The sequence below is a fragment of the Camelina sativa genome, chromosome 2, assembly GCF_000633955.1.
Source record: "Camelina sativa cultivar DH55 chromosome 2, Cs, whole genome shotgun sequence".
Classification (NCBI taxonomy): domain Eukaryota; kingdom Viridiplantae; phylum Streptophyta; class Magnoliopsida; order Brassicales; family Brassicaceae; genus Camelina; species Camelina sativa.
The window spans coordinates 25,876,670-25,892,240 of record NC_025686.1 but is presented as its reverse complement, the minus strand read 5'-3'; the positions used below and the strand labels follow the sequence as shown (position 1 = coordinate 25,892,240).

At 36.1% G+C, this 15,571-nt stretch overlaps 2 protein-coding genes across 3 annotated transcripts; both read left to right on the top strand.

The window, feature by feature from the left end:
- LOC109129564 lies at window positions 1,011-2,507 on the top strand. Its single transcript, XM_019237890.1, has 2 exons — window positions 1,011-1,096; window positions 1,553-2,507. Exon 2 carries the CDS (start codon window positions 1,559-1,561, stop codon window positions 2,237-2,239), a length of 681 nt encoding a protein of 226 aa, XP_019093435.1. The 5' UTR covers window positions 1,011-1,096; window positions 1,553-1,558; the 3' UTR covers window positions 2,240-2,507.
- Window positions 4,877-7,006, top strand: LOC104756879. 2 transcript variants are annotated; one of them, XM_019237887.1, is made up of 5 exons: window positions 4,877-4,965; window positions 5,218-6,130; window positions 6,217-6,369; window positions 6,469-6,720; window positions 6,849-7,006. In XM_019237887.1, the coding sequence occupies exons 2-5, from the start codon at window positions 5,228-5,230 to the stop codon at window positions 6,858-6,860; spliced, it is 1,320 nt and encodes a 439-aa protein (XP_019093432.1). In that variant the 5' UTR covers window positions 4,877-4,965; window positions 5,218-5,227; the 3' UTR covers window positions 6,861-7,006. The 2 variants fall into 2 exon arrangements, with proteins under 2 accessions (XP_019093432.1, XP_019093431.1); XM_019237886.1 differs by having other exon boundaries at window positions 4,877-4,977.

The window sequence follows — 15,571 nt, the reverse complement described above, 5'->3', positions numbered from 1 at the left end:
TCCAGCCATTTACTCCGATCCCAATCTTCGACCTTCTTTCGACAAGTGGCATTTAGTATTTTCTCGATACAGTAAATAAACCAAGAGAGAAGCAGCCTCGTATGTATTTCGATTGATAATGATCAACAACAAAGACAATTTCTAATAGCGAATTAAGAAAAGATACCAATATATATCACCATATGGTTGGAGACAAACATAAGTGAAATGTTATATATGGTTAAAAGTAATGTTCATAATAAATCAAGCTCTAAAAAAGACTCACTTTTGTGTGTGACAACATAAAATATAATAACATTGAAATGAATCTTTGGCTTTTTAATCAGCAGAAAGCAATAGCAAGAAGTGAAAATAATCAAATTGATTGAGAAAAAAAATAATTAGGATGAATTACAAATGTTAAATTTCAATTTAGGATTTCACCTTCCCGTGCGGCAACGCACGGGTCCCTTTCCTAGTATATATAAAGAAACAGTAAGAAAAAGAACATAATTAATGGAGAACTGAAACAGAGGTAAAGGAGAACCAACAACAACACCCTATAGCAATTAATGGTGTTCTGTTCTCACTTTGGGATTGGGAGATTTGATTGGATAAATATACATATATGGGAAACCAATATAACGGTAACGTGGAAACTAAAAAGAGAAAAAAGAAAAGCGTGGAAGTAATAACCAATCAGAATTGGACGACATCTGATATTTTAATTTTCCTGTCTTTTTTTATTTTATTTTTTCGGTCGTTGGTTTTGAGTTCACTTCTAGTTCTGGACCGATGGGAACTCCTACTCATAAACGATATTAACCATCACACATTATAAATATCTTCTGGTACCACAATAACAGTTGAAAGTGGAAAATGAACCCCGGGTCTAGGGTCTGTGACGACGTGAGCACATGATCACTTGTTACTTGTTAGTACACGTGTTAGGTAACAGCTGACTTTCTCTGTGATTATTAAGCACCATTCGTAATACTTGCATGATATAATAAATAGAAAGAACTCTCGAATTCGTTCTTCTTCTTCATTAGGCGAGAGACACTTCATTCATTACAAGCGGGAAAGTCTTCTCTGTTTTTGTCCGTTTCGTACCCAGGCACGTAAACCTCTATTTTATTTCTCATCTTTGTTTCTATCTTTGTTTCCTTGTGATTGATTTCACGGTCAAGTTTTTTTTTGGGTTTTGGTTGGAAAGATTGTTCCGAGTGGATACGTTCGAATTTTAAAAAGTCATATTATGTGTCTATGTTTATGTTTTATGGATGGTCTGAAACCAGGGGTTTCAATTCTGTTTTTTCGTGTCCGAGTTTTAATTTTACTTCAGGATGATTTGAAATACTAGCTTCCCATTTACATGTATTTTGAGTCATGGGTCGCTGGAAAGTTTTTAAATTTTGGGTTTTTATATATACAAGCAACCATGTATCTCCTAATTACCTTAGGGTTCAAGTGGTTTTGATAGTTTGATTCCTAAAAAGTTAGGTTTAGAGAGTTCGAGATACTTTATCCCATGTTTTACTTACCACTCTATTTTATATGATCTTGCAAACAGGAGCTAATGGCTCGTTACCACATGAGACCCCTGATCTTGTTCTTAGTTCTTGCTCTGCTCGTATTAACCATATCACCGAGCCAAGGCTTTTTAGGTACGGAGACAAAGATAAAATCTGAAGTCTTTTTCTCACCAAAACTGGTGATGAGTCCAGGATCAGTTTCAAATTCTTACTTCTTCGACATTGAATTCCCAAGAGTGCATATCGGCCTCAAAGGTTTCGATGCTGAATTAGTTAACGAAGCGGGCAAACCCGTCCCTCTACACGAGACATATCTCCACCATTGGAATGTCTATCCTTACTATGCGCGTAAAGGTTCTTCTAAGCTTCCACGTGAAGAAATGTTTAGGAATCTCGGAAGCAATCTTGATACGACATCATCGGATATTATTATTGTTAAAAACGGAGGGTTGTGCATGAGTACACTCATATATTACTTTGGGTCAGCATCTGAAACCCGCCATACCTCCTCGTATATTCCTGATCCTTACGCTATTGAAATCGACAATCTTGAGGAAAGACCTGACGGCTATGAATTCAAATGGCATCTTAACGTTCACGCAATAGACACCAGAGGTGTGAAAGACAAGAGAGGATGCTTAGAATGTCGGTGTGATCTGTATAATGTAACAGTTGATGAGTACGGTCGTGCTTTAATCTCTCGATGTTTTAGAGTAATCTCTTGATTTTGCAGTCTCTCCGTCGAGAAAGAGAGAGAGGAGGAAGAGAAATAATCAACCTATTACAGGAAGACACGTGTTGTGAGGGACACATAAAAAATGTCCCGTTTGTAGGAACATATCTTTCATATTTCTATGATTTCGATTTAAATTAATCCTTTTAATTATGTAGGAAGGACCAAGGACGGACCAATGCACATGCTCTTAGTACATGAAAAGAGAGTAAAACTATGTCGAAAAATAAAAAATAAAAGATTATTTTGTTGTCATCTTTCTCTTATGTGATATTATTTCTCAAACATTTTTGTATTTGGTTTTGTCAAAGACATCACATTCACACGATATTACAATGTCTTAATTAAAAAAAAAAAAAAAGGAAATTTATAAGCTGTCTGAAGTTGATTTGGCGGATAGTTGTAAGGATAACTTTTTGTGGGTACAATGGGTCCACACAAACTTGTTGAAAGAGGCATCATTTTGGTCAGTTAAGGATACTTGAATATGGAAAAAGCTTCTTAAATACCTGGGAGTTCCGAATGACCAAAGATTTTCAATTATTTGATTTTCAATTTTAAGGATACTTGAATCTGGAAAAAGCTTCTTAAATACCTGGGAAATGAGAAGAATATATCTTTAAGGTATATTGGTATGGCTAATAATTTCTGTAAGGTAGAACTGGGAAATGAGAAGAATATATTTTTTGGTATGATCGATGGTCGGACATTGGCCGGCTTGTTGAAGTGGTTGGTGAAAAAGGGTTGTTGATATGGAAATAAACCGGCAGTGTTCTTTGGTGAAGCGTGGGCTCACCGTTGACGACGAAGACACCGTGGGGAACAGCTTAACGCAGTGGAACATGCTATGTACTCTCGGAGAGACACGCGCCTGGAGGCAGATGATAAAACGCTATGGTGAGGGAAGAATGATGTTATTAGACCAAAGTTCTCAACAAAGGATACTTGGAACCATATTCGAACAACAACAAGTACAGCAGCATGGCATAAGGGGTTTGGTTTACTCATGGTACACCCAAATTCTCCTTTTGTGTGTGGTTGGCTGTTCATGATCGATTTTCAACAGGGGCTCAAATGGTTGCGTGGAATGGTGGGGCTGCAGGGGACTTGTGGTTTTTGCAACTCTACATTAGAAACTCGTGATCATCTTTTTTTCTCCTGTAGTTTTGTATCTGGCGTGTGGTCAGCTCTTGCTAAGGGCTTGTTCAAGGCAAGTTACACCACTGATTGGTCTACCTTGATTGCTCATATCTCTTATCCTCAACATTACTGTGTAGCGGATTTTCTCATTATGTATGTCTTTCAAATGGTGGTGTATACCGTCTGGCGAGAACGTAATGGAAGAAGACATGGAGATTCGTCGACTTCTGCTACAAGTTTGGTTGGGCGGATTGATAAACAAATTCGAGATCAGCTTTAATCTATTGGTCGCTTGGAAGACCGACAATTTGATGAGGCTTTCCAAGTGTGGCTACAATCTCATATTTAGTTTTATTTTAAGTTTTCTTTCTACTGTTTAATTCAGTCCAAAATTCTATGCAAATAATGCACTAGTTGTAATAACATATTTTTTCTTTTAAATATAATTTAACATTAAATTCAAAAAAAAAAAAAAAGAAAAAAGAAATTTATAAATGTCTAACTGAATGATAGAATTCAACATTCTATTAAATCCTCTTGACATTCTTTGGTTTAATACCCCTGTGTGGCTTCCTTATTCAAGTACATTCCGTTTATAAAATACAAGTTTATTTTTTTTGGTCGTGTGAAAATGTGATTGATTATTGTTAGATCCGGCCACCTCAAATGAAATAAAACTCTTTCGGTAATATATGTACGGCTATCACTAATAAGGTTTATTAAATAGAATTAAGGTTTATTAAATATTTGGATGGGTTGTGGAAAAGTAATTGACATATACAAAATCAAAACATAAACAAAACAAACTAAACTAGTTGAAGACAATTAGAGAAACAAAAAAAAACGAAACAAATTGGATAAATAAGTACAACTCAATTACACAAACATCGAAATTCTCAGAGGGAACTGAAACTGAAGCAACAACAGCGTGACACTAGAGGAGAAACCAACAACACCAATCCTATCTTTTTACTAACAACACCCATCCATCCTATCATTTTTTTTTTTTTATATTGTCTTGTTTTTTTTGCTTCGGTCGCCTATGAACCACCATCTCCCCACATTGTATATTATACAGTACTAATATCTTTTGATAAGACCATCTCCATTAGTAATTTTATATGGGTGTCTTCAGATTTTTTTTATAATTAATGTTAATAGTATATAATTATAAATGTTTTAAAAAGTGGATAAAAATATTTAAAATGTTTACTTAAAGACATATTTGTTCACTTTTAATACATCTATAATTAAATTATATAAAATTAATTAAAAGATAAAAATTTAAGATATGCACAGAGAATCAAAATTACTAATGAAGATGGTCAAAGGGAGTTGAAAGATGAAAAACAAAACCTTGACTGTGACGAGAGTGTCAGTGGTTACACGTGTCAGATATATAGCGAAGCTCGTCTCCTTATTAGTTATTACGTCTCTTCGTAATTCACATGAGAAATAAAACCTTGACTGTGGCGATTCGTAATTCACATGATAAATAAATAGAGATAACTCCCCAATCGTTTCTTCTTCATTGGGTTGGCAGTGCACATTTCTTCATTCATTTACAAGTTCATCCAAGTTCGTACCCACGTAAACCCCTCTCTCTTTGTTTGTTTCTCTGTGCTTTTGAAACCTTTTTTCTTTTTTTTCTTTTTTTTTTCTGCTGTGATTTGTTTCTCAGTTTCTTGGTTTTGGTTGGTTCAAGTGGGTTTGTTAGTTTTGGTTCCTATAAAAATCAAACCAAGTTAGGTTTCGAGATTGAGATATATTTTATCCCATATGTTTATGATGTTTATTAGCTAAATCGCATTCCGTATGCTCTTGAAACAGGAGATAATTAATGGCTCGTTGCCACATGAGATCGCTGATCTTGTTCTTAGTTTTTGCTCTGTTCGCATCACCGAGCCAAGGCTTCTCAGGGACTAAGAATAAGATAAAATCTGCAGTCTTTTTTTCACCAAAACTGGTGATGAGTCCAGGATCAGTCTCGGATCCGCGCTTATTCGACATCGATTTCCCAAGAGGGCATATCGGCATCAAAGGTTTCGATGCTGAAGTGGTTGATGAAGTGGGCAAACCCGTCCCTCTACATGAGACATATCTCCACCACTGGCTTGTCCAACCTTACTATGCGCGTAAAGGTTCTTCTAAGCTTCCGCAGCAAGAAATGTTTAGGAACCATGGATTTTCTCGGCAAGACCCCGAAACCAATCTTGATTCGAGATCGTCGGATATTATTATTGTTAAAAACGGAGGGCTGTGCAGGGGTGTAACACTCAGACATTACTTTGGTTTAGGATCTGAAACCCGCAAAACCTCGACGTATGTTCCTGATCCTTACGCTGTTGAAATCGATAATCCTGAGGAGATACCTGATGGTTATGAATTCAAATGGCTTCTCAACATTCACGCTATAGACACCAGAGGTGTAGAAGACAGGAAAGGATGCATAGAATGTCTTTGTGATCTGTATAACGTAACCGTTGATGAGTACGGTCGTACTATAAAACCGGGATACAAAGGAGGTTTACACTGCTGCTACGATAAGACTCAGTGTCGGGTGAAAAGCGGATTTGGCAATGGAGAGAAACAAAGAAATCTGTATTTGAAGTACACTGTGAAATGGGTTGATTGGGACAACACGGTTATGCCCGCTAAAATTTATTTTCTCGATGTTACAGATTCTTGGAAAAAATCAGAGGGATCATCAATAGGAGGAGATAGCCTAAAACATAATTGCCATGTCAGTTAGAACTTTCCTATTTGCTTAGCTCTGTTACTTCTGACTTCATTCTCTAACAATATTAGGGTTTTTGTGTGCTTTTTCAGGTGGAATACGTTGTGGAACCGTGCAAAAAAACCAATGGCGATGGATGCATTGATGTTAAGAAAAAGAGCTTAATGATGCCATTTAGTGGGTATATTATCTACGCCGTAGCTCACCAACATGCTGGTGGTGTAGGTGCTGCTCTGTACCGAGAGGTAACTAATACTGGTTTAGTTTAAGCTACTGCAAAATCGAAAAAAGGTTTAAACATTTTTGTATTGAATTGAGACGACTTTTGTGTTTGTGGATATCAGAGCGGTGAAGGAATATGTACTTCGATGGCCAAGTATGGGGATGGAGTTGAACCTGGAAACGAAGCTGGTTACATTGTTGGAATGACGTCATGTTATCCTGCTGATCCAGTGAAAGTGAGCTATGGTGAGACATTGACTATGGAGTTTAATTACAGTAGTGCCGTTGGTCATACCGGAGTTATGGGACTCTTTTGCCTCCTCGTTGCTCAGCAGTTGCCTGAACCAAAGAGCTCCTTGCTTGATCTTTTTCAGGTACTACACGGTACTTAATATTTGTTTGAATCAAAGCGGTTTCAATACATAAAACATACTGTTTGGGAGATATTGCCATGTGATTACTTTAGTGACGTTAGTAATTAATATATGCCTCTTCCTTGTAGGAGGAAGCGTGACCATTTTAGCATATTTGGCCGTGGTGGCGGTAGTGGTCCTAATAGCTGCCGTGATATACCGGAGACAGAGCCGGGAAGATAGTTATCAATCTCTTTTTAGTACCTGCAAAAGGAATAAAACCATGTCGACTACCATTAATCAAAAATAAAAGAATATTTTGTTGTCATCTTCCTCTTATGTGATGTTACATTCTGAAACATTTAGTACTCGGCTTTGTCAAAGACATCACATTCATACAATATTTCAATGGTCTAACGAAATAAATAGAATAATTAACAACAACAAAAAATTATAAAACGTCTAAATAATAGAATTCAACATTCTATTAAATCCTCTCACATTCTTAATTTGTTTCAATAACTCTTCATTGCTTCCTTATTCAACTACAAGTTTTTTTTCTTCTTGTCATGTGAATATGATTGAATATTGTTAGAATAATTTCACCTCAAGAGAAATAAAATTCTTTCGGCCATATATATATATATAATGTGTGACAATCCTTCACGGGTGTAAGTTACTTAGGTCTAACACTAATATGACATCAGAGTTAAAGGTTATTATGTAATGTAAGTTAAGGTTTATTTGGATGGGTTGTGGAAAAGCAAATTACATATACAAAAATCAAAAGAAACAAACCTAACTAAATTAGTTCAAGACTTAGAGAAACAAAAACGGAAACAAATTGGATAAGAATAAGTACAATTCAATACACAAACATCGAGAAAATCCAAAAACTGAAATTGATACTAAAGGAGAAACCAACAATACCAATCATATCTTTTTAAGTAACAACAACACCCATCCTATCATTTTATTTTGTGGTTATTGTCTAGATGGACATTTGTTGGCCCAAAACTTTCAAAATAGCGTTATTATCTATACTCTCAGAATTAGGTCTTTTTACTGATCTAAAATGACATTTTTATCCTGCCTTCTATATCACCTTTTTGTTTTCTCTCTCGACAACGACGGTGTTTCTCTGAATTTTTTTTGGTTCATACGGTGCTTCTCTATACACAATCTGATTTTCCGGCGATAACCCTTGATTTTTAATATAGAAAACTAAACCCTAATAGGATACTAACTATTGAACCCAAGGGTACCAATTAAAAATTCTAATTCATCTTCACATTTAAACCGTCGTTGTCACTGGATTTCATCACCGCCATTTCACAAAACATTTACTCCGATAAACCCAAGATATTCAATTGATTGTGTTTTGAATAAATGAATCTAAACTCTAAGGGGATGATATTGAACCCAAAGGGATAATCTAAATCTAAATTCTAAGTGAATAAAAATTTCCAACTCATCTTCAAATATAAAGTGAATTTCAAAACTACATGTTTGTGATTGATAATTTATCACCATCATCGTCGTGGCACTAAGTTGTCGTTCTTAAGTAAAGATCTCACCACCATAAAAAAAAAACATGACTATCACCGGATCTCATCATCGGCACTCTTATGAAGTTTCTTCCCAAATGGCATGGTGACGAGAGAGAATCAAGATTCGTCAACTTAGTAAAGGAGAGAAAGAACAAACACAGGGACATAGCTAAATCCTCTCAAGATTTTTCCAGCATGGGCAAAAGTACAAAAGATAATCTTCTTTGCGGAGCAGCTCAAAATCTGATTTTTTTTTTTTTTTCTGATTTTGAGTGAGGCGAGAGGAACAGACATTCGAAGCGAGAAAAAAGTGAGTTGATCGTTTTTTGTGAGCAGGGCAGTTTCGTCATTCTGTAGAAAAAAAAGCTTAAATCCATAATCACGGACAAAAAAGTCCTTCTCAAACAATATCCTTCAGAAAAAATGATTATTTCATAATTAACTCTTTTATTTTATATGGTCATTTTTTTCTTTCTTTTCGTAGTTAACTCTTTTATAATATCTTTTCGTAAGAGAAGTGAAAGAAAAAATAAAACCGGGTTTGTGACGAGAGTGAGGACACGTGTCCGACAATAGAGAAGCTTACGAGAGGTGTGGAAGACAAGAAAGGATGCATAGAATGTCTTTGTGATCTCTATAATATAACCACTGATGCGTATGGTCGTGCTATAAACCCTGAATACAAAGGAGGTGCATACTGCTGCTATGATAAAACTCAATGTCTGGTGAAAAGTGGATTTGACAATGGGGAGAAAACAAGAAACCTGTATTTAAAGTATACTGTGAAATGGGTTGATTGGGACAACACGGTTTTGCTCGCTATAATTTATATTCTCGATGTTACAGATTCTTGGAAAAAATCAGTAGGAGATAGCCAAGAACATATTTGCAAAGTCAGTAAGAACATTCATATTTTGCTTAATTCTGTTACATGACTTCATTCTCTAACAATTTTAGGGTCCTGTATGCTTTTTTAGGTGGAATACGATGTGGAACCGTGCAAAACCAATGGCGATGGATGCATTGATGCTAAGATCCTACTGGTCCAGTTGTTAAGCTTACAAACCAAGAGTTAGAACAACTAGAGCGTGAAAACACCAAAGCAGCCAAATCAGCAAAGATGGTCAACCCTATCATACTGAGACCTGATGAGGCTGGAGTTTGAGAGATCAAGAGGGTCATGTGCGCAACAAACAAGGCCAAAAACTTGATGCTGATGGGCGAGTTATTCAAGAAGAACTTGTCGTGGTTGGTGTGAATGCAGATGACATCGATCGATGCAACGTCGGCATCGATCGACGCAACCAGGACGGCATCGATCGATGCAATGCTGGCATCGGTCGACGCAATGCCAAAGCTGGTGCGAATGGTGCAGATTTGGGTGGCAATGACCAGCAGATTGTTCAGCCTAGACGGGACAACAATGGAGAGCTTGTCAAGACTCTTGCGGACTTCAACAGACCAGACTTATTCTATGAGAACCGCTCCGCTATTGTTCCTCCTCCATTCCCAAGGAATGATTTTGAGCTGAAGCCTGCCTACTTCGCTCTTGTTGGACAAAGGCCATTCCAGAACTTGCCAAATGAGAAGCCTCTAGATCACATTGAACACTTTGAGGACATTGTCACTAGCATCAAGGCTAATGGAGTCACTGAAGACTACCTCTACTGCAAGCTTTTTTCCTACTCTCTTGGTGGGGAAGCTTCTCAATGGCTAAGGCAGCTGAAACCAGGATCTCTGACAACCTGGCATGACATCAAGGTGGCATTCTTGAATTACTTCTATGATGATGCCATGTCTGGTGAGCTGAGGATCAAGCTCTCCACCTTTAGACAAGGACCAACTGAATCTTACAAAGCTGCTTGGGTAAGATTTAAAGCATACCAGAGAGATTGTCCGCATCATGGGTTTTCAGAGGTGCAATTGATCAGTATCTTCTTTAGCGGGATTGACTGGAGGTATCAGATGGCTTTGGATGCTGCTAGTGATGGGAACTTCAAGACAAGGTACCCAGATGACGCTGAAAAGTTGATTGAAAGGCTAGCATCAAGTAACAGTACTAAGAATGCAGACTTAGAGCGGAAAAGAGCATATGAAGGGTATGATTCAAATCAGTTTGCTACAGTGAATGCCAAGCTGGATACAATGCATAACCTTCTTGTTGGAAAGAAGTCAGTCCACTTTGCTGAAGATGTTGAAGTTTTTGAGCCAGAGCAGCAGAATGTAGAAGAAGATGTCAACTTTGTGTATGGTAATCAAGGCCAAAAGTTTGGAAATCAGCAAGGCAACAGGCCTTTCAGTGGAAACAACCAGCGCAATAACTATCAGTCTAATTCTACAGGCTACATTCCTAAGCAAGACTATCAGAAGCAGCAGCAGAGCAGTGGTTACACCAGGACCTATGGCAACTCCTCTTACCAATCTCCTCCTCCTAAGACAACTGAGAGTAGGATGGAAGCAATGCTTGAGCAGATTCTTCAGGGACAAGAGCAATTGACAGTAACATTCAATGGGAAGATTGACAATGTCTACAGTGAGCTTACTGGCAAGTTTGACTCATTGAATGTTCAAGTTAAGAAGCTGGAGAGCCAAGTTGCACAAACTGCTGGAGCTGTGAAGAGACAAGAAAGATACTTGCCATCAAGAACTGAATCCAACCCTAAGCACTCCTGTAATGCTGTGACCTTAAGGAGTGGTAAGCAGTTACAGTCTGAAGCTGAGCAGAAGCAGAGATCCCAAGAGTTGCAGGATTTGATCGATGAGGATGATGAGTTCGACGATCCGGAACCAGCATCGACCGATGCAGCTGCTACGCATCGATCGACGCAACCTTCAGTGATCGTAGAAGAGGTGACTTTGCGAGATAGCATCGACCGATGCAACGTCGAGACCGAGAAGGAGGTTACGAAAGCTCCAATTCCAGTTGCTGAGAGAGTGTACAAGCCTAGAGTTCCTTTTCCCAAGAACCCAAGGAAGTCTAAGCAGGGATTGATGATGCTAAGTGCAAGGCTATGATGGACAAGCTTGTTATTGAGTTGCCATTGGTTGATGTAGTTAAGACTTCTCTAATGCTTAGGAGATATGTCAAGGATTTGAATGCTGAGCAAGGAGTGATGATGATTTCAGCCCAAGTCAGTGCCATCATTCAAAACAAGATCCCAAAAAAGCTTCCTGATCCAAGTAGTTTTGTTCTTGATTGTACAATCTTCAATGAGAGGTTTGCTAGATCTTTGTGTGATCTTGGTTCCAGTGTCAACATATCGTCGTTGCCGGGGACATTGACTTTGAAAGTGAGCTATGGAGAGACATTGACTTTGGAGGTTAACTACAATAGTGCTGTTGGTTATACCGGAGTTATGGGACTCTTTCACATCTTTGTTGCTCAGCAGTTGCCTGAACCAGAGCTCTCCTTGCCTAATCTTTTTCAGGTAACCCGTTTACCCATCCGGTACTGAATTTCAGTTTAGGTCAAACCGTTTTCAATACATATACTGTTTGGGTGCCATGTGATTACTTTACTGACATTAATATATATGCCTCTTCCTTGTAGGCACCTGCCGGAAGCGTGAGCGTGTTAGCATTTTTGGCTGTGACGGTGTTGGTGGTGGTAGTGGTTCTAATAGCCGCCGTGATATACAGAAGAAAGAACCGGGAAGATGGTTACCAATCTCTTAGTACATGGAGAAAGAGTAAAACCATGTCGACTACGAAAAATCACATTATCTTAGATAAAAATCACTACGAAAAACTATGTCGACTATCAAAAATCAAATATAAAAATATTATTTTGTTGTCATCTTCCTCTATGTGATGTTATTTCTCAAACAATGTTGTACTTGGTTTTGTCAAAGACATCACATTCACACGATATTTCAATGTCTTAATTAAAAAAAAAATATAGGAAATTTATAAATGTCTAACTGAATGATAGAATTCAACATTCTATTAAATCCTCTCACATTCTTTGGTTTAATACCCCTTCGTGGCTTCCTTATTCAACTACATTCCATTTATAAACTACAAGTTTATATTTTGTGTCGTGTGAATGTGATTGGTTATTGTTATATCCGGCCACCTCAAAAGAAATAAAACTCTTTCAGTAATATATGTACGGCTATCATTCTCATTTGAGCTACCTGATGAGCTATCACTAATATGACATTAGAATTAAGGTTTATTAAATATTTGGATGGGTTGTGGAAAAGTAAATGACATATACAAAATCAAAACAAACAAACCAAATTAAACAAACTAGTTCAAGACAATTAGAGAAACAAAAAACCGAAACAAATTGGATAAATAAGTACAACTCAATTACACAAACATCGAAAATGTACGACAGAACTGAAACTGAAGCTGATAACAGCCAGACACTAAAGGAGAAACCAACAACACCAATCCTATCTTTTTAATAACAACACCCCTCCATCCTATCATTTTTAATTTTATATGGTCATCATTTTTTTGTTTCTTTTTTAAGATCGCCTATGAACCACCATCACCCCACAATTATATACTATTATACAGTAAAATATCTTTTGATAAGACCATCTCCATGGGTGTCTTCAGATTTTTTTATAATTAATTTTAATAGTATTTAATTATAAATGTTTTAAAAAGTGGATAAAATATTTAGAAAATTGCATCTACACTTACTTTCTCAAACTATAATAATATTCACATCCACTTTCTACTACTACTATGCTTTTCCTCTTCAAAATTACATATTACTCTCTCACCAAATCAAACACATTTCAACTCTCTCTCTTTTCTTTTCCTTCCCTTTAACTCACTCTCTCTCTTTACTTTCTAGACCCAACCTCGTTTGTATATATATTTATATTTGATTTTTTTAAACATCAAACAAATACATATTCTTTTTCTTTATTCTTCTTTATCGTTTCTCTCTCTACAACAATCATCACCTTGCTCTGCTTTTGTATCTTTCTTCTTGTAGCTCATCTTTTTGAATTGTTGAGTTCATAAGAGAGAAAAAACATCTTCATCGTTTCTCTTTATCTCTCTTTCTCTCCTCTATTCAGTTTCTAGGGGTTTTACGAATGGCAATAACACATGTGAGAACGTCACCGACACTGTGGGATCGCCGCCATAAGATCTAATACCGGTAGATGAAGAGCCGCCAGGTTCATCATCAGTAAGCCTTTGAGATCGGGAGCTGCTTTTCTTTCTGTTTACAACACTACTTCTGAAATTTGCGAGAACATTTTTTGGACTTGTAAGTGCGGACATGGCGGAGAGGTTTCTTACTATGGAATCAAATCAAACCTAATAAGCTATTTGATCGGATTACTTGGTCAATCCACGGCGGCAGCCGCTACTAACATCACCAATGCTTGGTCAATTTACGGCGGCATCTGCCGCTAATACGAGCAGTATTGAGATTTCTTTTCTTAAGACAACAAAACAAAGTTGTATTTAATTTTCTAAATTCAGTTATTTCTAGGGGTTAATGACCACATGGTCATAGTTTAGTGGATGTGCTTGAGTAGTCTATAGAAATTTGTGTGTAGATTGTGTTTCTTTCTCCCAACTAGTGAGTTGCTTATAAAGGATGGCTTCAAGTCAATATGTGGATTATTGACCAGCTTCACTTATGGAATATGAATGAACAAAACACCAATAGTATCCATGCTATCTTGTACACACGGTAAACATTTGTAGAGATCAAACTAAACTAAATAATATTAGAGCAGAAGAAAGCATGTGCTTATGTCCAAAGGTATCAAAGCAAAAGAAAGCATTTGTAGATGTTGAATGTTTCAGGTTTCCATGGCTGCACATTCCGAATAAGTGGTGGAAAAGAGACTAACCTTATAATAATTTACTTTGTTTTGAATAAATCCATGGAAACTTATCCATAATTTATCTATCCACTTGTTATTAGTGTTGCTTAGGTTATCCATATAACTATGTTTGATACTAAATATCAACTGCAAAACATTTTTTTTAAACTATTTTTTAATGTTCATCAGATCATAAGATATCAAAACAAGTGTATAGTAGAGTTCGTTCTAGATATCAACACATATTTTTCCATTACAACAATCCATAGTAAAACATTTTTTGATTTAATTGACGATTTTGTTCACTATTTAAGCATCTAGCATAAACTTAAAATACAAATTGCCTGCACATTTTTGTGTAGCAATGAAATACATTCATGGAAAATTGAGGTAAATTTGTCAATTAATGCTATCTTATCTAGAAATGCAAATGTTTAAGAAATGATATATCATTCGCTCAACCAAAATTTGTGGCAAAAAAAATGGTTATCCAAGAAGTGTAATCCATGTGGTTATCTTGTGATCTATAGACTATAGGTAACATTAAAAATAATCAAGAAGTGTAATTAATGTGGTTATCCAAGAAATGCAATCCATGTAGATATCCAAGAAGTACAAATCTACTCTTTTTAGCCATATCCATTTCATAAAAGAAATATTTTCAAGTTGAGGTCTGTAACTAATCATTTTAACCTTTTTCATTGCAAAACTCTTTCTTTGGGCTTTGAGTAATACATGAAAGATGCAAATGAAACATAAATCTAAAAAGCACATCCACCTTCTCCAACACTATTCTTGTTTTGTTAACTCTGATGAAAATCAAAACGGAGAAAGTTGTCGGAGTCGGAGTGGAAGAGCTTGTCGGAGTGGAGGCGATTTGTTGTTGGGTCTTCAGGGATAACTGAATAACTTAAAATTTTGTAGACAACACTTGTTCCACATAAAAAAAAAAAAATTCCCAGATCTAAAAAAGCTATACAACTTATATAGAAAGAAAAGAGATAATAGAGAAAGAGAAACAACAAAAAAACACTCTAATATCGAAAGAGAGAGAATAGGAAAAAAAAACAATTTATTAGATTAAATGTAAACCATCAGATCGAAACTATTAATTAAAATTGTATGATCCAAATTATAGTTAATTTTCTTTCTTTGGTTATCTTATTGTTACAAGTGTAAATGTAAAGTTGTCTAAAATTTATGTGAATAATGTAAAAATAGTCCAAAAAGTACACCAATAGCGAGAAATATGTCAAAATGAAAGAAATTAAAATGTTTATTTAGGGGGTGTTATTGGATTAAGGATTTTAATAGATTTTAATTAACCTAGGACATTAGTGGATTTAAAAGTCTAATGCATTTGTGTGGATTTTATAATGCATATAAGTTGGATTTGAAAGTCATTGATAATGTATTTTTGGTGATTGTTATAGATTTTTTAAAAAATTATTGTTAGAAAAATATATATATATCCATAAACTGTGTTATACACCAAAGTTATATTAAATTAATAACACC